This window comes from Agelaius tricolor, unplaced genomic scaffold (genome assembly GCF_023055355.1).
Source record: "Agelaius tricolor isolate 1412-34295 unplaced genomic scaffold, bAgeTri1.0.p SCAF_7, whole genome shotgun sequence".
NCBI lineage: Eukaryota > Metazoa > Chordata > Aves > Passeriformes > Icteridae > Agelaius > Agelaius tricolor.
The window spans coordinates 11,192,061-11,211,682 of NW_027269267.1; the positions used below are offsets into that span (position 1 = coordinate 11,192,061).

The following is a 19,622-nucleotide window of genomic DNA, read 5'->3' on the forward strand; positions in this document are numbered from 1 at the left end:
TCACATGCAGGGATTAGGTACAGGGATTATTTTAGTAAATAAATCTACAAATCAATATTCTCACACAAAATTTTTAAAGAGCCATACATGTCATGAGACAGTTGTGTTCCTTGCACACACATTGTCCCAGCAGGTGTTGGCTTGGTTTAATATCACTCATTGCTTACATGACTCTGAGTTTGCATTTATTGTCTTCTGAAAAATTTCAGGGATTAGAAGTACAGGGCACTTATACTTCTGTAGCCAGGCAATATGATAGTGGTGCTACCATTAAAGCGGCTTAACTTTACAGGGAATGTATTTTATATTGTGTGTCACAGAAATCTCATGTTTTGCCACTTTTAAGAGGGTCACTTTGGTAAAAAATATGCTTTAAAAAATGAGCATTAGGAAACCTTACTTTTCATGATATGGAAAACTAACCACATTTCTTGGCTGATTTTACTGATGAACCTCTATAGCTCTGTATCTGCCCATGCCCTGTATTTGCTGCTTTGTTGTCTTTTGGTGTTTTTTTGGAAAGTACAGATGGTTTCTGCCCTAGGGTATGTTTGCAATGTTGCCCATGGTGTAGAGTTGTGGCACCTCACCTCTCTAGCTCCAAAAAACAGTCTGAGAAGGACAGCATGGAGCTTTGTGTTGGCTTATTTATTGCCAGCCTGTGCCTACATTTACTCCAAGTGCTTCAGAGATGGATTTGAACTCTGCCATTCACTGATTCTTAATTTCTAATATTGCTGGCATAGAAGAATGTGCTTAGTTTAAAATCTGACTGCTTTGAATGCAAATCAGAGAACCAAGTTGCCTGATCTGAATTGAGGATATATTTCTTCATTATTTTTCTTTACTGTGTGCATCTGCTTATGCATCTATGGATCCAGTTGGCAACTCTAGACACCTTATAAAAAAACATAATAAATATCTACATTTAAGATGTCAAGAAAGGTTAGCTATAATTCAAGTGATCAATTTCATGTTTTCAATTTTTTTTTTCCCTGATTAAAATTTGAGCTTTAAAACAATTACTATACTGAAACAACTTTTTTTTTACTAAAAATACTGAAAAGCCTGATGGTAAGGTTTGGTTTTTTAAACATTTTATTTTAAGTTTTTGTATGTGTATTGTGGTTTTTTGCTGGGTTTTTAGGACAGACTGTATTTCAACTGAATTTCAAGATACCTGCCATAATAATTTGATTGTTAGGTCTACCCTCTCTTTCTCTACTTCAAGTATATAAAATTGTATTTTAACATTTTATATAAATGTATATGTGTGTAGCATTAAATTGTTTTCTAGTTTGTGGTTTTTTCACTAAAAAAATGGCTTCTGGTATTTTTTCAGGTGTCCAAAGATCTTCCAGAAAAACAGAAAGAAATAGAGATTCTGCTAAAGGATTTTGTTGAACTTGATCAACAACTAAATCAGGTGATATTGTGGGTAACACCTGTCAAGAACCAGCTAGAGCTTTACAACAAAGTGGGTCAGCCAGGAGCCTTTGATATTAAGGTAAATTTTCCTCCAATTAAAAAAAGCATTGGAGTACTTAGTGGTCAAAAATTCAGTTGCAACATGAGCTGTATAGTGTTTATTAAAGATGTAACTTTGAGGCAGAAGTCAACAGTGGTTCCCAGAAGTTCAAAACTCTGTGAATTAAGGAAACATTTTATTCTTTTCTACTGAATGGTTTCCAGTGAGAGGGCTGATTAGAGCTAATGATTCCAAGACGATATGAGTATAACCTATTATTTTTGCCATATTATATACATGAAAAAAATAGTCCCAAAAGTCAATGCTTTAAATTTTAATATAAAGCGAACTAAAATTCATTATATCAGTGTTGAACCATTAAAGCTATTTCATTAAATCTATTATGACTATATGAAAATCAGAACATTTAGGACCATAATGCAATTCTGATATTGAAAGGAAAGATATTTAACTGCACAGATAACACTCCAGAATCAATAAAGGAGATTATCTAATAACTGTGAGAAAAATATTTGTAATCTGATCTTTGTTATAGATTTAAGTATAAAAAATATGCCTGTGTACGAATTGATTGAGGCTAGAGGAATTAAGGGTGAAAAATACTGTCTAGAATCAACTGTCCTGCTGGGTGTACACTTAGATCTTTTGGCCTTGATCTCTATCTATGGTCTTCAAATAAACCGAGGAAATATTTAAAGTACAATATATCATCAAAATCTCTGAGGTTATAGTTTATAGTAGCTCAGCATCTTGTTCACAGAGGTGAAGATTAAACAGAAGACACTGAGCTTTGTTTTGTATCAATTTGATGGTGCAATTTTCAGTGGAAAATGAAAAAAATATAAATATTGAAAATTTTCCTGTCTTGCAAGAAATGGAGTAATACCTGCTCCTGAAGATGCATGGTTTTGCAGAGCATGTTTATTAAGTTTACTTTAACTTAGTTTCTGCTAAGGAACTGGTTTAATGCCCAAACACTTTTTAAGCCATGCAATCACATTATAAAAAACACTGAATCTCAAGTCCTGTTGCAGTCCTATAATTGACAGAATGAGTTCAGCAATAGCATTTGTTCCCTTTCTAAAGGATAAAATTAGTGTAGCTTTTTGCAAATGTCATTGTATGTTCTGAATGACTGATGGAATTTTGGTTTCAAGAAAACTCCTTATCTCGTGCAGTTTAACAAAAATTTTTAGGTGATTCAAATATTTTTCTATTTTGTTCCTGTATTTCTAGAATGATTCCACCATTGAATTTTTATATAAAATGAAAATAGGGCTAAGTTTCTACAAAATATAGGACTATAGTTTTCCATACTTATTGTGAGTTAAATGTTCTGCTTGGCTCTTCCATCTTGTGGTGATGTGACTAGACTATTTCTGAAAAATGGTTTAAAGAACAGGAAAAAAAATTAAAAATCTGTAGTCCTGAAATAGAGGGAGGAAGTCATGTATGCCCCGAGAGGTGGGGAGACAACGAAGAGTCCCAAAGAAACTCAGATATCCTTTCTCTCTGTAAAAGACTCCACCATATTTCTTTCACAGATGAATTTATATCACTTTCCTTTTTATCTTTTTTTTTTGCCTTTATATCACTTTTTTAAAGAGTGACCAGTTTTGGTTGTAGACAGCTTAGCTGTGATTATAAGAACTTTAAGGATTATAAGGACTACTGCAATTATAAGGACTGTAATCATATGAAGTGTATTTGCTTCTTATCTGCATGTTATCTATGTGGATTGCTTTTAAAAGCCATAGTTTAAGATGTTAAATTAGGTTTATCCAGACTGTAGGTTTCTTTTGACAGAGAGAAATTTTTCCATTTAAGACACTTTATTAATTATCCCTGAAGGCAGATTATATCCTCAAAACCTTTCTTAAGATTTAGCAGAGTAAGACCATTAATAACTACAAAACTCATTAAGAATGAGTAGATATAATTTAGGAAAGCAGCCTATTCTTGACAGTGTTCAACTTTACACTCAACTCCAAACATACACATAAAAATACACATAAATATAAACATTTCAACATTGTTGAAATGTTTATATTTATGTATATTTTTTTATTGCTATCCTAATTGCAATTTAAATTAATTTAAATTGCTATGGCTAATGTGTACCTTTAAAAAAGTAAGGGTGTGTATCCTACCTATGGAAAGGATGTGTCTTTTGCTCTGGTATTCCCAGATTCTGTATAAATATTCAACGTTTATTCTACAACCATTTTAATGCCTTCACCAATATCCAAAGAACACTGAAGTCTCTCCTGTAGGATTTCGTAACTCCTTTTCTCAGAAACAAGAGTGAAACTTATGATCACCTAGTAGAATGAAAAACATCGTGATAATATTTTTAGAAAAGTGACTGGATACAAAAATTTTAAAAATAATCTTTTTGGACATTCTAAAAGCTTGGAAGCTATGAAGCAGAAGTTTAAAACTGGCCATCACACTTGTAAATATAGCACTGGAATGAAAAAGACCAGGTTTATGTAATTCCTCAGGAAAACCAGACTATGTTGATTATAGGATTTGATGTAGTGGCTTGCAAATTTTAATTTTAATTTCATTTGAGACATTGTCTTCTATGAAACTTCTGTCAATGTTCTTCATACTCTTACTAAGCCTGCAAGGTAAAGTTCTCCTTTCTTCTCAGCCATTAAATCCTCTCCTGACTCTTTTGTTTTCTAAGTTGTTTTCTCAGAAAAAGAGTTCCAAAATTAACATGGGTAGGTACAAACTTTAAGTATTGTAAGGTTATTAATTTCTAAAAGCCACAAAATATTGAGTGTTAGAAATTTTCTGACCTTAGAAGCAGGTTGAAATAAATGGTAAGACCATTTTGGGGTGGATAGGTTGAAGAGAAATAGGACGTGGATATGTGTTTATTTTAAATGCATGGCTGGTGTGTCTTTAGCTTGTTAGCAATATTATGTTGAAGTAATATGCCTATTTTAAAGCAAGTTTCTTGCATTTTTACTTATATTTAGCAAATTTCAATTACAGAAATTTGTGGTAGCTGAAATTCAAAATTGATACAAAAAGTAAAGTGCATCTAAAATACCAATTATCAATATTCTGAAAGAATTTTCCAAAATACAGTGATTTATTTCTCCCAAAAACATAGCAACCTTTGCTTCTGACATGCAACTATAATCTGATAACTATCATTGAAGTTTCTTCCTTATATCAAGGGGTTTAATAAATGTAGGTCCTTATCAGATAATCTGATTTAACCTTTTAAACAATATTGATCTATATGAAACTTGCATAATAAGTACATAAAGGAGAATATCTGGGAATTTCACTTTCACAACTCAAACTGATAACTTTCAATTTCTCTGAATTAATAGCAGTTTAAAAGTCCATAACTTTTTTCTACCTGTAAAAATCAGCTATTTAAAAGACATGAGAAGTCCCATAAATTTACTTAGAAGAAAAGTTAAATAAAATCTCCAACAGTGTTAACCTTCAATGGTGGCACAAAAGTAATTGTATGAGAGCAAAAAAGGTGCAACCAAAGGCAAAATTATTACATGTTGTTACAAAGAACTTGACAAAGTAAGACTTGGAAGACACAATACATAATTGGTCTTGGTGACAGGTAGAGCAATTAAAATCCTTCCTATAGCTCTTAAAAATTCATCTCTGTTAGTAATTATGAAGTGCCCAGGACCATTTATTGGCCTAGAGGTTGACTGGTGCAGCACAGTTTGCATCCTTTCAGCAACAATCCCAACTCCCCCAAGAGCACATTTGCATCCAAAGCTCCTGTTGCTGCACCTGTGGCTGGTGCTAATCCCTGCCCATGCCTGGGCATTGCCTCAGACCTTGCAGTTTGTCCCATGCTGGAAACAAAGCTCACAATTTAACAATGTGGGTAGTTATGCTGAATAACTTGAGCATATGCCCTCTCCCTTTTTAGTTCATTACTTCTGTCACCACATAAAAAATCGGGGAAGGATGAAAGTTAGTTATACTAAAATAAGAGTTGTTAAGATCCAATTATTGAGATATCTCTACCCAAATTAAGGTGGAAACAGGATCATATGCTGAAGTCAAAAATACAGATTTTATTTATCTGTAAAATGTGAGGTAGAGAGATAGAATGAAATAGAAAAGAGAGGGGAGGAGAGGAGAGAGAGAGAGAGAGAGGAAGAGACAGAGATGGGTTGAGCAGAAGATAGCACCACCCATGGATCCAACAACGTCATGTTGGTCTTCCTTCACCATGGGCATCTCCATGGAACTTGGGGGCCTCAAGTTCATTTAAAACTTTTCACTATTTAAAGACTCTTGCAACCAAAGGAATTAATGTTCATTGGCTAAATAGTTCATGGTTCCAGATGCTTAATACCTGTTGTTTCCTACACTTGAATTCCAAGTTTAGTAAAAACGTACATAGACGGATGGGCTCTTTCCTACTTCACAGTAATGCAATTAGAAAGCAGAAGAATTGAAGATGCATACATAAGGAGATTGGACAAATCCAGCACGTTCCTTGGTCACCCCTGTGGAGTAAGACCTTGTGGTGACCAAGGTACATACCAGGTGACTTCGTAGTCCTCCAATCCCTGGAACGTTCTGTCATTTGAGGTTTTGGGCAACATCTTAGCCTCTAAAGTATGTCCAATTTCAATTTTAAAAGCAGCAAAAAATGTCAAGAAAAATGTGAACATTATTAAATTGTAGAAACACACTTTTTAATTATTCAGTCCCAGAAAACATAATGTACTTTGCAACAGCATTTACTATAAAATATACTTCCTGCTGATTTTTTTTTTCTTTCAGCTCATTCTGCTATCATAACTCTACACTTACCTCAAAGAATTACAGTATGGCTCAGTAAACTCTAATATATTTTATGCCATTATGATTTATCTTCATAATTTTCTTACAGCCATAATTTAGAGGCTATAGTGCCACAATTAGGACCCACACCCTCAGTTAAGATAATTTTTAGCAGTGGTGTCAAAAATCACACTTGAGCTTTAATAACTCATTTCTCAGTACGTAAAAAATGTATGTATTGAGTAGGAGAAAAGATTCTCCATTCTCAGGATGTAGAAAGTCTCTGTACCAGTGTTTTCTTCACTCATTATTTTCATCCTTAATTACAGTTTTCTTCTATAAAATGTCAAATATAATTTTTTTTTTTAATTTAAGAAACTATCCAAATAAATCAACATTGAAGTGCATATTTGCAGGCTACAAATGTAAAGTATTAAGATAGATCTTTGTTCTTTTTGTTGAATATTTTTTTTACCACATTGACGTGATCATTTCCAATAATAGCATAATATGTAGACTGCACCTGTGAAATACTCATGTATATGCATGGGGAAGGCATGAAATCTACATCTATAAGAGAGTCTTGACTCCTTTGCTACTTGTGAGCACTGGAATGCTTCCAGGTTTGCAGTTTACCAGCTTCTCATGCATGTAGAATATATTTCATATTGTGTCTTTTATAACTCCGATTTCCCAAGCTTGACAGAATGACTCTGTCTGGGTTTGTTCTTTGACCTGGGTTTACCCTCATTCTGATAGCTATTTTGCATGATTTAGTATTCATACTTCACAAACTTAGATAGTATCATCATGAATTTCCAATTTTACAAAATGGTGCCAAGGAAATAGTACAACAGTTGTTTACATTACAGTATGGAAAAAGATTGGAGTAGTTAACAGAACAGCTCTGTTTACAATACAGCTTCTGCCAGCACTGGTGTCTAAGCTGTGGGTGTTGCAGCCACAGTCAGTGGATGCAGCCATGGCAGGACAGCCTTTCACCAATGACATGCTGAAGCTCAGCTCTTACTATGTCATTGTTTTTTACACATTGTTTTTTACATGGAGGTACTTTTTTTTCCAATCAGTAAGTCCTCTCAATAATATTGACTATGTAATGCCTTGAATTTCCTGGTCCTGCTTTGAATTTGTGTTGATCAACTTTATTTTTCTTAGCTATTTTTCTTCCTCTGTCAATAAAAAAATCCACAGCTAAAGATGTGCATTTTCTAACTCCTGCACATTCAAATACAATAGTTTTGCTGGTTGTATTGCCACAATCTTTATTCATATAAGTAAACCTGAGTCCTAGGAAGTGATGGCTGCTTTTCAACTCTAAATGCAACCATATCCCCTCAGTGTAAACCTGAGGCTCTGCAGGATAACATGGGTGATATGAAATACTGTCTGTTAGTGAAGGAATTTTGACATGAGGAAGTTTTATTTTCAGATCTGCCTGGTTCCTGACCCTAACAGCACTATCTCCAATTTTGTCTTGCTTCTTGGGCTCTTAAAGGCTAGCCTTGCTTCTTTCAAGTCTGTGGCAATTTCATAGTATTTTGATATACATTTCCCAGGGTACTTTGGCGGTATTTTGGGCTAGAAATGTGTGGGATATCCATCTAACAGCAGGAGATTGTAGATTTAACAGCAAAGAAAGCTCTGTAGCAATTACTGAAGTGTGGACATCCACAAACTTCTAATAGGATGGTCTCTACCTTCCCTTTTAACCTAGACACCACTGATGAACCTTTTGCCAGTTTGGGGTTTTTTTTCAAAAAATATTAATATTAAAAAGAGCCTCTAAAACAAACCCAAAAATATTGCTGGGGTATTAAGATATTATATGAAACATTTATAAAGAAATAGTTAAAACTCCAGCATGCAGTAAGGCAACTCTGCAGCTGACTTTGAACAGTCAACAATTTGTCGTCTCTGAGATATGCATAGCAATTGTATCGTTGGTTCAGTGAAAGGTCAGAAGACACTACTCTGGTCATCCAGTCAGACCTGCTTTATAAAGTCATCTTTTCCATTTTCTGGCTTATTTTCTGCTTGATCTGCAACACACCTCTCTCAAAAATAATAATTAAAAAATCCCAGATGAAACCAAACCAACCAAGACCAGTTTCTAATTTCCACATATGAACAGTCATCCACATCTCCTGGTAAATTACTTCAACGGTTGAGTTAAAAACCTGCACATTTTTCCTCAGCTGAGTTTATTTAACTCCATCTTTCTGTCACTCTGCTTTGTTTGCCAAACTAGAGAGAGGTCCAATACTGTATTAATAGACAGTAAAACTAAACCCAGTTTGTTCACCATCAGTACTGTTGTTCTAATTCAGACAAGAAAGAAAATATGGAGAATCTAATTAGTATTAGTTCAAAAAACAATTGTTGTAGTGGCCAAAGCAATTTTTTTTTGGTCCTGACAATGGTGTGGTTATCTTTAATCATGAGCTTTTTTTGGGTAAGTCAGATAATCAGAGTCTAAGTAGGTGGCAAATGTTGCTATAATGGAAGTTATAGTCACTTCTTCATTGTCTCCTTAATGGAACATTTAAGGACATACATGAGCACTTTGAAATGTTTATTCTGATCCAGTCATCCAGATTTAATATACTTAAACCTTTTAGGGATACGTTATTCTGAACATGTGGATATAGACCTATATTTTACACTTTGAAACAGCCTTGCCTACGGCATCAACAATCTGTGAGCTCCAAAGTTATGGCTCAAGGAAGTTGAGCAAATATTGACCTTTATATCATCTTACTGACTGTTCTGTTGAGATTTGTTTACTTTAGTTACAAGAAAAAAAGGGGGATCTTGGGAGTGGTGCTGCTCTAGTTGACAGTATAAGAAAATACCTTCAGAAAATCCAACCAACTTTTTTTCTTGATTTATCCCAGTTTTCTTTTCCTCTAAATATTTATTTCTGGATAGTCCTGTTCAATCCCAATTCTTTGTATGACAGGACCCCAAGTAGTTGAAAGTTTTGATTAGAGATTCCCAGATGTCTTGCTTACAGGAAGAACCCTAGAAAGCTTCAAGGCATGGTTAAATTCATGCTGTATTTTGAAGAACAGAGTGAAAATAATGGGGTTTTCTTAAGTGTATAAAAATCAAAATGACTGGATAGGACATACCAGAAGTAAAAGCTTTCTTACTACAACCTACTGCAACTGTGACTAAGATAAAATTAACATTTTGAAATCTGTTACAGTCAGATTGCACTTTTTAAATGTAGTCCATGTAACATTTGTGGTGTGCTAAGGCTTTAGAAAAATACTTTCAGTGGAAGTTAAAAGCTTTTTTACAGCCAAAAAAAAAATCCAACTTCTTTCTTATATGTACATAGTGAAGCTGCTTTATTGTGTTATGATGTAGTCAACAAGATATTATTTGCCAGAAACAATTTTAGAAACTCAAATATGTAAAGAATGAAAAGTATGTTGTCTAGTAAGCTAAGAAAAGCTTACAAATTGGATAATGCTTATATTATTTTAGTTGCTAATGAATTTTAGCTATTAGTGTGGATTATTTACTTTTACTTTGTTATTTAGTGTTTGAAATCTAAGGGTTAATATTTTTATAAAGTCAAACAATCAAAGTCTTCCGAAAAATTTTAATTCATAGATTTTTTTAGCCCTGCTCAATCATCATAAAACTTGTTGTTTTCTTTTGCTCCCCAGTTGTGATGTCCAGAAACACTTTAGTTAACCTAGAAAAGAAGTATCTATAACCTCTGATATCTTTTATTACTGATAACAATCTTCATTTAATAACATTTTCAATTTTTTTCCATCTAAAACATTCTAAGTTTCTGAGGCAGTGAGATTTTATTTACTGAATTCCTACTTCAAGTACAAAATTTTGAAAGAACAAAAATGATTCAGAAGAAAATGAACAGTAATATTTTAGTGCTTAAAGTGCCGTGGAACGTACTCTAAACTTGCCAAGAATTGGTGTACTTTAATTTTGAGGTTTGACTAGTGTAGTCCGGAAAACAAAGGATGAATTCTATATTCTATACATTCTATATTTTAAATGCCATTTCTCCCCCTTAGTTATATACTATATTCTTAAAATCAGTACTTTTAGATTATAGAAATAATCTTAGATTAGTGGAAAAAGTCCATTGACTAGTTTCAGTCAAAGAGTATGTAAAACAGAAGCTTTTTTCTCTGACTTCTTTTTTTTTTTTTTTTTTTTTTTTTGGTCAGTGGCAGCAAATGTAGAAAATACACACAAAACTTCTTGTAGAAAATTAAAATACACATATTTACCCAACCTTATTCCTTATTCCTCTCTGTCTTGTTGAACAAGCTGCATAGTGTAGTAAAGGCACACATCAAGTAAACAGGTTTTCTTCTTTTGCATTTCTGGACTTTATTTTAATAAGTTGCATATTACCATTGTATGCATTTACATGGGGTCCATTTACATTTAATATTTTCACAAATTCTTTGCCACTGCAATGATTTACTCTTTTTAGCACCAAATGGCCTGGGATGCTCAGCTTGATTCCAGTTCCCCTGCTGTTAAAAGAGGAACTGAATCTGCTCTGTTCCAACCTGAAAAGACAACCCATCCTTCATGTTCTACAAACCTCTGTAGCTGGTGCTCCTTTCCTCTGCAGGAGAGCTCAAGATGTGTGGGATGGAAGGAAGGGTATGGGTAGAGGGCAAAGAGGAGAGGGAGATGGTGGTGCCTGCTCCTTATCCTCTGACCTGTTGAAAGCCTTAGGAGTCATCATCCTTCCTTCTAATCATAGGAAAAGGTTAAAGCTGCACTTTCTGGGAATTCTTTCTGGTCTTCACTTCAGCACCGCCATTTCCCCCTGGAGAACAGTTTTCCAGGGTGATTGTGACAGATTTAGGTCATTATAGAAGTTGAGGACATGGAAAAGATGGACAGAAATGCAATTCCCATTTAAGGAATGGATGGAGAAATGACACTTCTGTATAGGAAGTGAGTTGGCAGAATGCAGAAATTCATGTTTCTACTGCTAACTCACTGAAAACCCTGCTGACCCTTTCAAGTCATCTTCTCCAGACAATAGAACAAACCACTTTATATTTCCCAGCCACCTTTGACTCCAAATCCTCTTGCAATCTCAATGGTCCTTTTTCCCTGCTTACTCATTTTCCCAATCTTTTTCCTTTACTCCCTCCTTACCTCTGGGTCATCACTCACCCCTCCTGTGCTCCTCTACACTTGAGTCCTTTTCCAAGGCATATACAGCCTTGATTTTTGCTTATAGTGCTTCAAACTCTTAGTGTAGAATTTATATCTGTTTACTCTCCGTGGTGGTCACTTTTCCTGTATTTTAAATAGCATAATGAGTTTATTTTTGGCAGATAAAAACTGACCATCCTTAAGAAAAAATTAATAACTCTTTATTTTTAAAAACTAACATGTATTTGGATTTTGTCCTTGATAACTTTGAATGACAATAAGAAGGCTGTCAACTCTTGTCAATCACTTCATTATGTACTTGACAACCTTAAGTCAGAACAGAAGAGAAGAGCAAGGCTGAGGAGTAGCAAACCTAATTTTAGATAAATAAAAGAAAATTACACCACAGGAGAGAATGAAAATGCCAAGTGGACATTGCTGTATTTTTCATCCATCAGTGATCATTTGTCAGTTTTTTCTTGAAATCTGGGCTCAGATAAGTCAGATTTTTACACTTTACACATTCTTTTACCTTTTCATTTTGCCAACATACTTTTAAAGGAATCGTTTTAAATACAATAAGAGGTAGTATAGTTTGTCTATAAGAGCACATTAGGAATAAGCACCTCAGAGATCTGTCTCATATTCTGGCATCAGTGCCTGGTTTGGCAAAAGGCTGAACTGAGAAAACCTCTGATGATGACTTTTAAACTAACTATATCTTGATATTCTGTGCCTAAATCAGTTATGGTTCTTCCCTGAAATTTTCTTATGGCACTTCAAGGAGCAACCCAATCCATGTTTTGTTTGTGAGCTTTGAGCATTTAAACAGTGTGTCCAAATCTCTTCTGAAGAAATCTATTCCAATTGCAAGAATATTAAACAATATTGGCTGCAGGTGGCTTGTGAAAACATGGCAAAACTTTCCCAACGAGTAATCCTTTTAAATTTAATATATGACAGAATTTGCAGCCATAAAGATGGATTGCAAGCACTGTGTCCCAGCATCTCAGGAAGTTAAAGATTTTTGAAAGGTGATCAAGTATTTGATGTATAGTAGTACTGTTTTTATTGGAAATAATGGATAACAAATCAAGATGTGATTTCATTGTTGAAAGCATAAACTTTTTAGAAGTGTGGGTGAGTTAGTTAGAAGTTAGTGAGTTAGTACCTCAGCTTTGGTTTTTGGCTTCCTCCTTGTACTACTGATAACAGCTCAGGCACTATTCAAAGTGTTCTTAATATAAGTAAACAAATAAATACAAAAGCAAACTTAGAGAAATGGCAGGGCAGTTTACCAAGGCTCGAGTGAAGTTAATACCAAAATTGTAGTTTGCTTCAGTGTAGTTATGTTTTCTAAGATAGGAAATTCCCTCTCCTATTCAACAAAATACAGTTTTCTAACATTCTCACTATATTTTCGTATGTTCTATTCTTAACAGAAAACATTCTGTCTCTTCAAAACACAGTTCTTGAAAGGCCTTGGATATTTTCTTGATAATAGCATATTATTTATGAAACAGTGACTCTTCTTTTGCAAGATTATATGTTTTTTTTCTCTACCGATCACAAGCAATTTAAAATACTGGAATCTGAAGAGGAGCTCATTCAAATGAACACTTACAGCTGCACAAGGTCCTATTAGTTCTGATTTCATTTGCTTTAGGTTGATTGCTGCGTAATAAATATTAGAAACAGGCAATGTATGTCTTCATAGTTTTTTGTAAATTGGAAATGATGCAAAGTTTTCATACATGATAGATATTTGAATGTTTGATTTGGCTGATATTATTTTGGATGACATTTGAGCAAAAATTGGTTTATTTTTTATTTGCTGATTTAAGTTAAAATAAAAATTTATGCGTAAAGTAATCTTAGTTCTTTCTCACACTAAAGTTAGTGATAACGTGGAAATCACTCAATCCTGTTGCAGATTTTGTGCAAAACTTCCAAGTAAAGGCAGCTTTGACATTGGGTGTAGTGCTGTAAAGCTTAACTCTTGTGAGATGCTCTTGTTAAGAGTCAGTGTTTTCCACTGGAAAAATTTTGCATTTCAAGGTGCTTGGCAGGGCAGGTAGGAATACTTTCTAAACAGTTGTTGTGGGTTAATGATGGCAGGCACCTCAGCCCCACACAGCTGCTTGCTCACCACCTGCCCCCCTCCCATCCCTACAGTCCCAGTGGGATAGGCAAAAGAACCACAAGAGCAAAGGTGAAAAGACTGGGGGGTTGAGATAAAGACAGTTTAACAGGTAAAATAAATCTGCCCATGCAAGCAAAGCAAAGAAAGAATTAATTCACCAGTTCCCAAGGGCAGGCAGGTGTTCAAGTATCTCCAGGAAAGCTGGGCTCATTCATGAGAAACAGTTACTTGGAAAGACAAGTTCTTTTGCTCCAGATGTCTCCCCTTCATACTTCCCCACAGCCTTTATTGCTGAGCGCTGGGTTGTATGGGCAGGGACATCCCTTTGGTCAGTTGGGGTTGGCTGCTGCCACTGTGTCCCCTCCCAGTGTGCACCTCCAGCCTGTTTGCTGGTGGAGCAGCATGAGAAACAAAGAAGGTTTTGAATTTGTGTCAGTGCTACTCAGGAACAGCTAAAAGATGCCTGTGTTATCAACACTGTTTTCATTGTAAATGCAAAACCTAGTGCCATCCAGGCTGCTCTGAGGAAAGTTAGGTTCATCCCAGCTATGCCCAATACATCCATGTAAGCCTGGGCCCAGCTGAATAACATTTGCTTACTAATTCTTTTCATTCTTTGTAATGAGAATTTGTTTTTTTTGGATGAAATCAATGGTTGTGATTCTAAAAAGATTGACTTCTGAGAACATACTTATTTATGGAAATTAAAACAAAAGGTGCCACCACTCAGAGTGTGGATATAATTTCCCCATTTTCATTTGCAAACCAGGCAGTTGAAAATGAGCCAACACCATTATTTCCATACTATAAGAATAATAAATCTAATAGTATAAATAACTCTATAAATTCTATTTACTTAAATCTACCTCTGCTTCTGCTGTTCAAGTAATGTACTGGAGCAGTCTTTGCCATTCCTTCCAGTGAAACTGTTGGAAGATAAATGGTAGAAATACATCTTCATGTACATTCTTTTAAAACTATTTCTGAAAGACTAATACCAGAAGATGAGTATATCTAAAAACATGTGACAATCAACAAAGAAGTGCTAGACCAGTAACAGATTTTGATTTTGACTTCTTTCCTAGTTCCTTTGTGTAGCCAGAAACTCCTCTGAAAATTATTCTTTTACTAAACTTGAAAAGAGAATGAAAATTTGCAGCTAAGCCCTGACTAAGAAAGAGAATAATAAGCAACTAAGAATTTGATGGTAAAATAAATAAATATGTCAATTCTTCTCTCACAAGTTAAATTATTTTAAAATCAGTTTATTGAACAAAATTTAATTATTTATGCAATAAGAGAGAATAAATTCTGATTTCTCTTTCCTGTTTACAAGAAGAAATTTCATGGCTCAATATTTTTATAATTATCACCAAATTTCACTTGCCAGTCAAGGTGCTTGTGGTGTACCCCACATCTGCTACCGTGTTGATCTAAATAACTTTTCTTCTTCCAAAGCTGCTCTTCTTTAGCACCTAAGAACACAGAATACTAAGAGAGAGCTAGTAAAATTATTGTGACTTCCCTTATTTTCTTGCATGAATTTCTCATTTTGTTTTTCTGCCAAATTTCCTTTTTCTCTGTCAGTTCTCTTGGGTTTGTTATTATCTCTTTTTTATTATGTACTGTAAATAAGAGAGGATCTGCAGTCTTGGTGGAAAAAGAGCAGCTATTTCATCCTGTCCTGTCCAGTCTCAAAATAAAATATTCTGAATCACATCCAATCTCAAAGAATTCTGACTGCACCTTCTTGCAGTGCAACTGGATGATTAACTGTGCTTTATCAGTATGTGACCACCACAGCCAAATTCTTTTCATATCCTGTATCTGCAGGTCATGTCTCTACAGCTAATAATTTCATCTATCTTCAGTACCTCCAGGAAATTTCCTTTTCAGGATAGACAGCTGCAATGGATAGATAGTGATTTCTCTGTGTGGGGAGAAATTACTGTATTTCATCTCCTCTAGAAGTACAGAAGAAGCTCACAAATTTCTGATAGCCAGCAGGAAAACATGCTTTGGATAAAACATTTCACTCGGCAGAACGGTAGGGTTTGCAATTTCAGGCTCTTCACATGGCCTAAATTTTGGGACCTTCTTAGTTCAATTTCTTTGTGGAGGATTTCCTTGCTCTTCTCTTTCCTTCCCTTTTCCAGTAGTAGGAATAAAGCATATTAGAGGGAACAGAATAATGAAAAACACCAAGTCTTAAAAGACATGATGTCGGCATATTTTACAAATGCACAAAGGCTGCACTTGTAGGTTTGCAAAGTGGTTATGAACTCTAAAATTACACTTTAAGAAGAAAGAGGTCCTTCATGTAGTGGTCTTTTCTGTGTAAGGATTGTTCTCTCTCCATAATATTTCAAATATTTTCCACATAGGTCAAGAATTATAGTTGTATCACTTTTCCAGATTCTCATTAAAACCAGGTGTCTTTGCATACTTTACTCTAAAAAGCTGAATGTATCTCACAATATTCTTTTCCACATTAAGATAGCTTCTAACATAGGCTTGGGATCAAATTTTATTCTCACACATTTAGAAGATCAGTCAGTTATTGTAATAGGGAAAAGAATTATTATTTTATTTAATCATTAAAATGGCATTTTTAGAGGCAGGTGCATAAAACTTTGTCCACTAGTTACAGAATAATTTTAGTGATAAACTAATTTTACACCACTTTGACCTAGGCCACTAATGGAATGGTCTTTAAATTGAATTACTTCAGGGGCTTATTTTGTACTATTTTTCATAAATCCCTAAGACAGGAGGGTGTATTTAAATTCTGTAATTCAGATGTTCACAGAGCATTTTATTTCTATATAGAGATAACTAAAATATTCAGAAAGTTATCAAATCTTTTTATCTGTTACATAAAAAGAACAGTTGTAAGAGCTTGCCTTTCCTTGAATTTTATCTAAATTGATTAAAGTCTTTATTCAGGAAGTTTAAATATTGGCAGCTGCATTTTCCCCCCAGTGGATTAGGTTCCAACTCAAGATGGCCATGGAACTGTTTACAGCATATCTTGGATGTATTCTAATAATATTGTATAAATAACTAAAGTGACTCCCAAGAATGCTGTTGACTGTACTGTCTGACCTGCCATCAAGATCTGATGCTTACTGTGGTATAGCTGAACTTTGATGTATTTTAATTAAGTGTCCTCTGACCATTCTTCTTTGTGGTGGTTTAGCTTGTTATCCTGCTCCATGAATGAGAATATGCAGAGCTGAGTCAAAGGAAAAAAATGAGGTCACTTTTTTAGAATCAATTCTTGAAAATGGGAATATATTCATGTTTTCTATTTACTGCTTTTTTTTTTTTCATATGGAAATATGAGGAAAAAATGAAGCACTCAGAAACTCACCAGTTATTTATAGTTTTTTCCTTAATGTGTGGGAAGAGTAACTTGAAAGATAGGTGTGAATGTTTGCTAGAATTACACATTTACAGCTGTTAATAAAGAAAGGTAATGTTGTAGGTGACTCCTTCCAAGGGGAATTGAGGGCCCTGTGTACAAACTGGATCCATCCCACAGAGAACTCTTTTGGCTCCCTGGGGTCCAGATTAGAGCCATCATTAAGAATGACTCCATGGACTCTGATTATTACCTACTTCTGGTTGTCCAGGTCAGCAGTGACAAGAAGTTCTAGAGCAATTAAAAAAGGCTTCAGGACACTGGGATGACTGGTAAGGGAGAGGAACAGGAACATTTTCCTCAATCCCTTTGGTAGCAGGGAAGAATTCTGAAAGGTCCAGGAGAACACACCTGACCAATACATGTCTTAAAGATTGTTGCATTGGCCTTTTTGATCATGGGGTGGTTTATACAGCAGCAGCCCTATTGGAGAAAGATGGAATTCACTTGTCTAAAAGGGGGAAATGTTTACAGTTGCAGGAGTGTTGATCTTCTGGAGGGCAGGAAAGTTTAGCAGCGGGGCCTGGACATGCTGGAACAATGGGCTGAGACCAGAGTCTCAACAAGGCCAAGAGCCAGGTCCTGCCCTTGGGTCACAACAACACCAGGAAGAGTGGCTGGAAAGGTACCTGGAGAAAAAGGAGCTGGGGGTGCTGGTCAGCAGCAGCTGGACATGATCCAGGTGTGCCCAGGAAGGCCAAAGGCACCTGGCCTGGATCAGCAATAGTGTGGCAGCAGGACCAGGGCAGGGATTGCCCCCCTGTACTCGGCACTGGTGAGGCCACAGCTCAAATCCTGTGTCCAGTTCTGGGCCTCTCACTACAAGAAGGGCATTGAGGGGCTGGAGTGAGTGCAGAGAAGGGCAGCAGAGCTGGGGAAGGGTTTGGAGCACAGCTCTGATGAGGAGCAGCTGAGGGAGCTGCAATGGTTTAGCCTGGAGAGATGGAGGCTCAGTTTATCTCTCAAACTCCCTGAAAGGAACCATGTGAGGATCTGTCTCTTCTCCCAGGCAACCTGTGACAGAACAAGAGGATATGGTCTCAGACTGAGCCAGGGGAGGTTCAGGTTGGACATGAGGAAGAATTTTTGTATCAAGATGATGGTCAGGGGTGAACATGCTGCCTGGGGAAGTGGTGGAGTCACCATTCCTGGAAGTGTTCAAGATGTTCAAGTTCCAAGCATATTATGCTATAGTTTAGCTGAAGTGATGGCGTTTGGTCCAAGTGTTGCCTGTAATCAGAAGAAAAGCTTTTCCAAACAATGTTAAAGTGCTAATATAAAGAACAGTTCTTTAATTAAAGCTTTCAGGTGTACAAATAAAGCTATGCAGGCAAGAAATATAGGATTTCTACAATTTTTATAAGGTTAATTAATTAGTCTATCAGGTACACCCAATTGCACACCAGTTGCCTTGGTAATCCACCCTTGGGCACCTTGGAGTGTCTCCAGGGAGTTCTTGTTTTGTCTTTCAAATGCTGGTGCAAAACAAGATGTCCTTGTTAGAAATTCTTTTCTTGACAATAAGACTAAACAGAATTTCAAGTGTGTAACATAATGTGATCAAAAGAGTTAGCTATTGTTCTAAAGCATGAAAAATGGTAAGAAAGTTCTAGAAATTCTAAAACTATGTATTAAAAATCTACAAAGCTACAAATAAATGAAAAATCTAGAAATCTTTAGGTATCAAAAGGTTGGACTTGATCATGGAAGTCTTTTTTAACCTTAAGGACTCTGTGTGCATGAATTAGAAGATCCACCTCTGAGAATTCTCATTACAAGTTATGCTCTTCTACATCTAAACACATGAAACACATATTTAAATGTAGTTTTCCATCATCATGTTTAATGTATATGGACATTTATATCTGGTTATTTCATAAAAGTTTGTTTGAAATTAAAAGCAGCCAAATAGTTTTAGATTTTAGATTTATTATATTTGCTTGTTACACATCACTGCCTTGTCTTGATAAGTAAAGGGAAATTGCTTAGTGCTTTTCTTTTCCTGTGAATAAATTCTCTCCTTTAATTTTCATTTAACGTACTGTCTTGCTAAAAAGAGGTCATGAAATAACTTGAAACAAGAGGTTTTGAAACAACTCACTATACTAATTTCAGAGTTACATTTTTTTTGTTTGAAGGCTGTAATTAAGATTCCAATTTTGTGTTGTATTTCACTGTGAAGACACAGGTTTAATCACCCTGAACTTCTTCTACTGTCCCAGCAGAATATGTCCAAAGGATGTAAGCTCATGGGGGAATTGATCCCAAAAGTTACCAGTGCTACCAGGGAAGGTGAATCAGTGCTTGTGATTTTTGATATAGACCAATGCCGTAGTTGACTGGGCCTCCTAAAGTATGTGCAGCAAATGTCAAACAGCCTGCCTGTGTCTGCTAGGATAGTTTCCATCCCTTGAAATAACATATGACAAGCCATGAAATTTTATCTTCCATTGGCATACACACCAGAGGTTTAGTCAATATATTGGTTTCAGCTAGGGATATGAATTTTCTGAGTTCTGAGCTATATCAATAGACTTTCAGAGTCCAGGTGGGGCTGTAGACAAGTCCTTGCCACTTTTTCAGCCTGTAAC

At 35.5% G+C, this 19,622-nt stretch overlaps 1 protein-coding gene across 11 annotated transcripts in view; it reads left to right on the forward strand.

The window, feature by feature from the left end:
- The window catches only part of DMD (dystrophin), a 1,148,686-nt gene that overhangs the window by 780,564 nt on the left and 348,500 nt on the right, over positions 1–19,622 (forward strand). For all 11 annotated transcript variants that reach the window (XM_071430346.1, XM_071430344.1, XM_071430345.1 and 8 more), the window contains one exon: positions 1,343–1,507. In XM_071430346.1, coding sequence (XP_071286447.1) covers positions 1,343–1,507 — 165 coding nt within the window. The remainder of the gene's footprint in view (positions 1–1,342; positions 1,508–19,622) is intronic.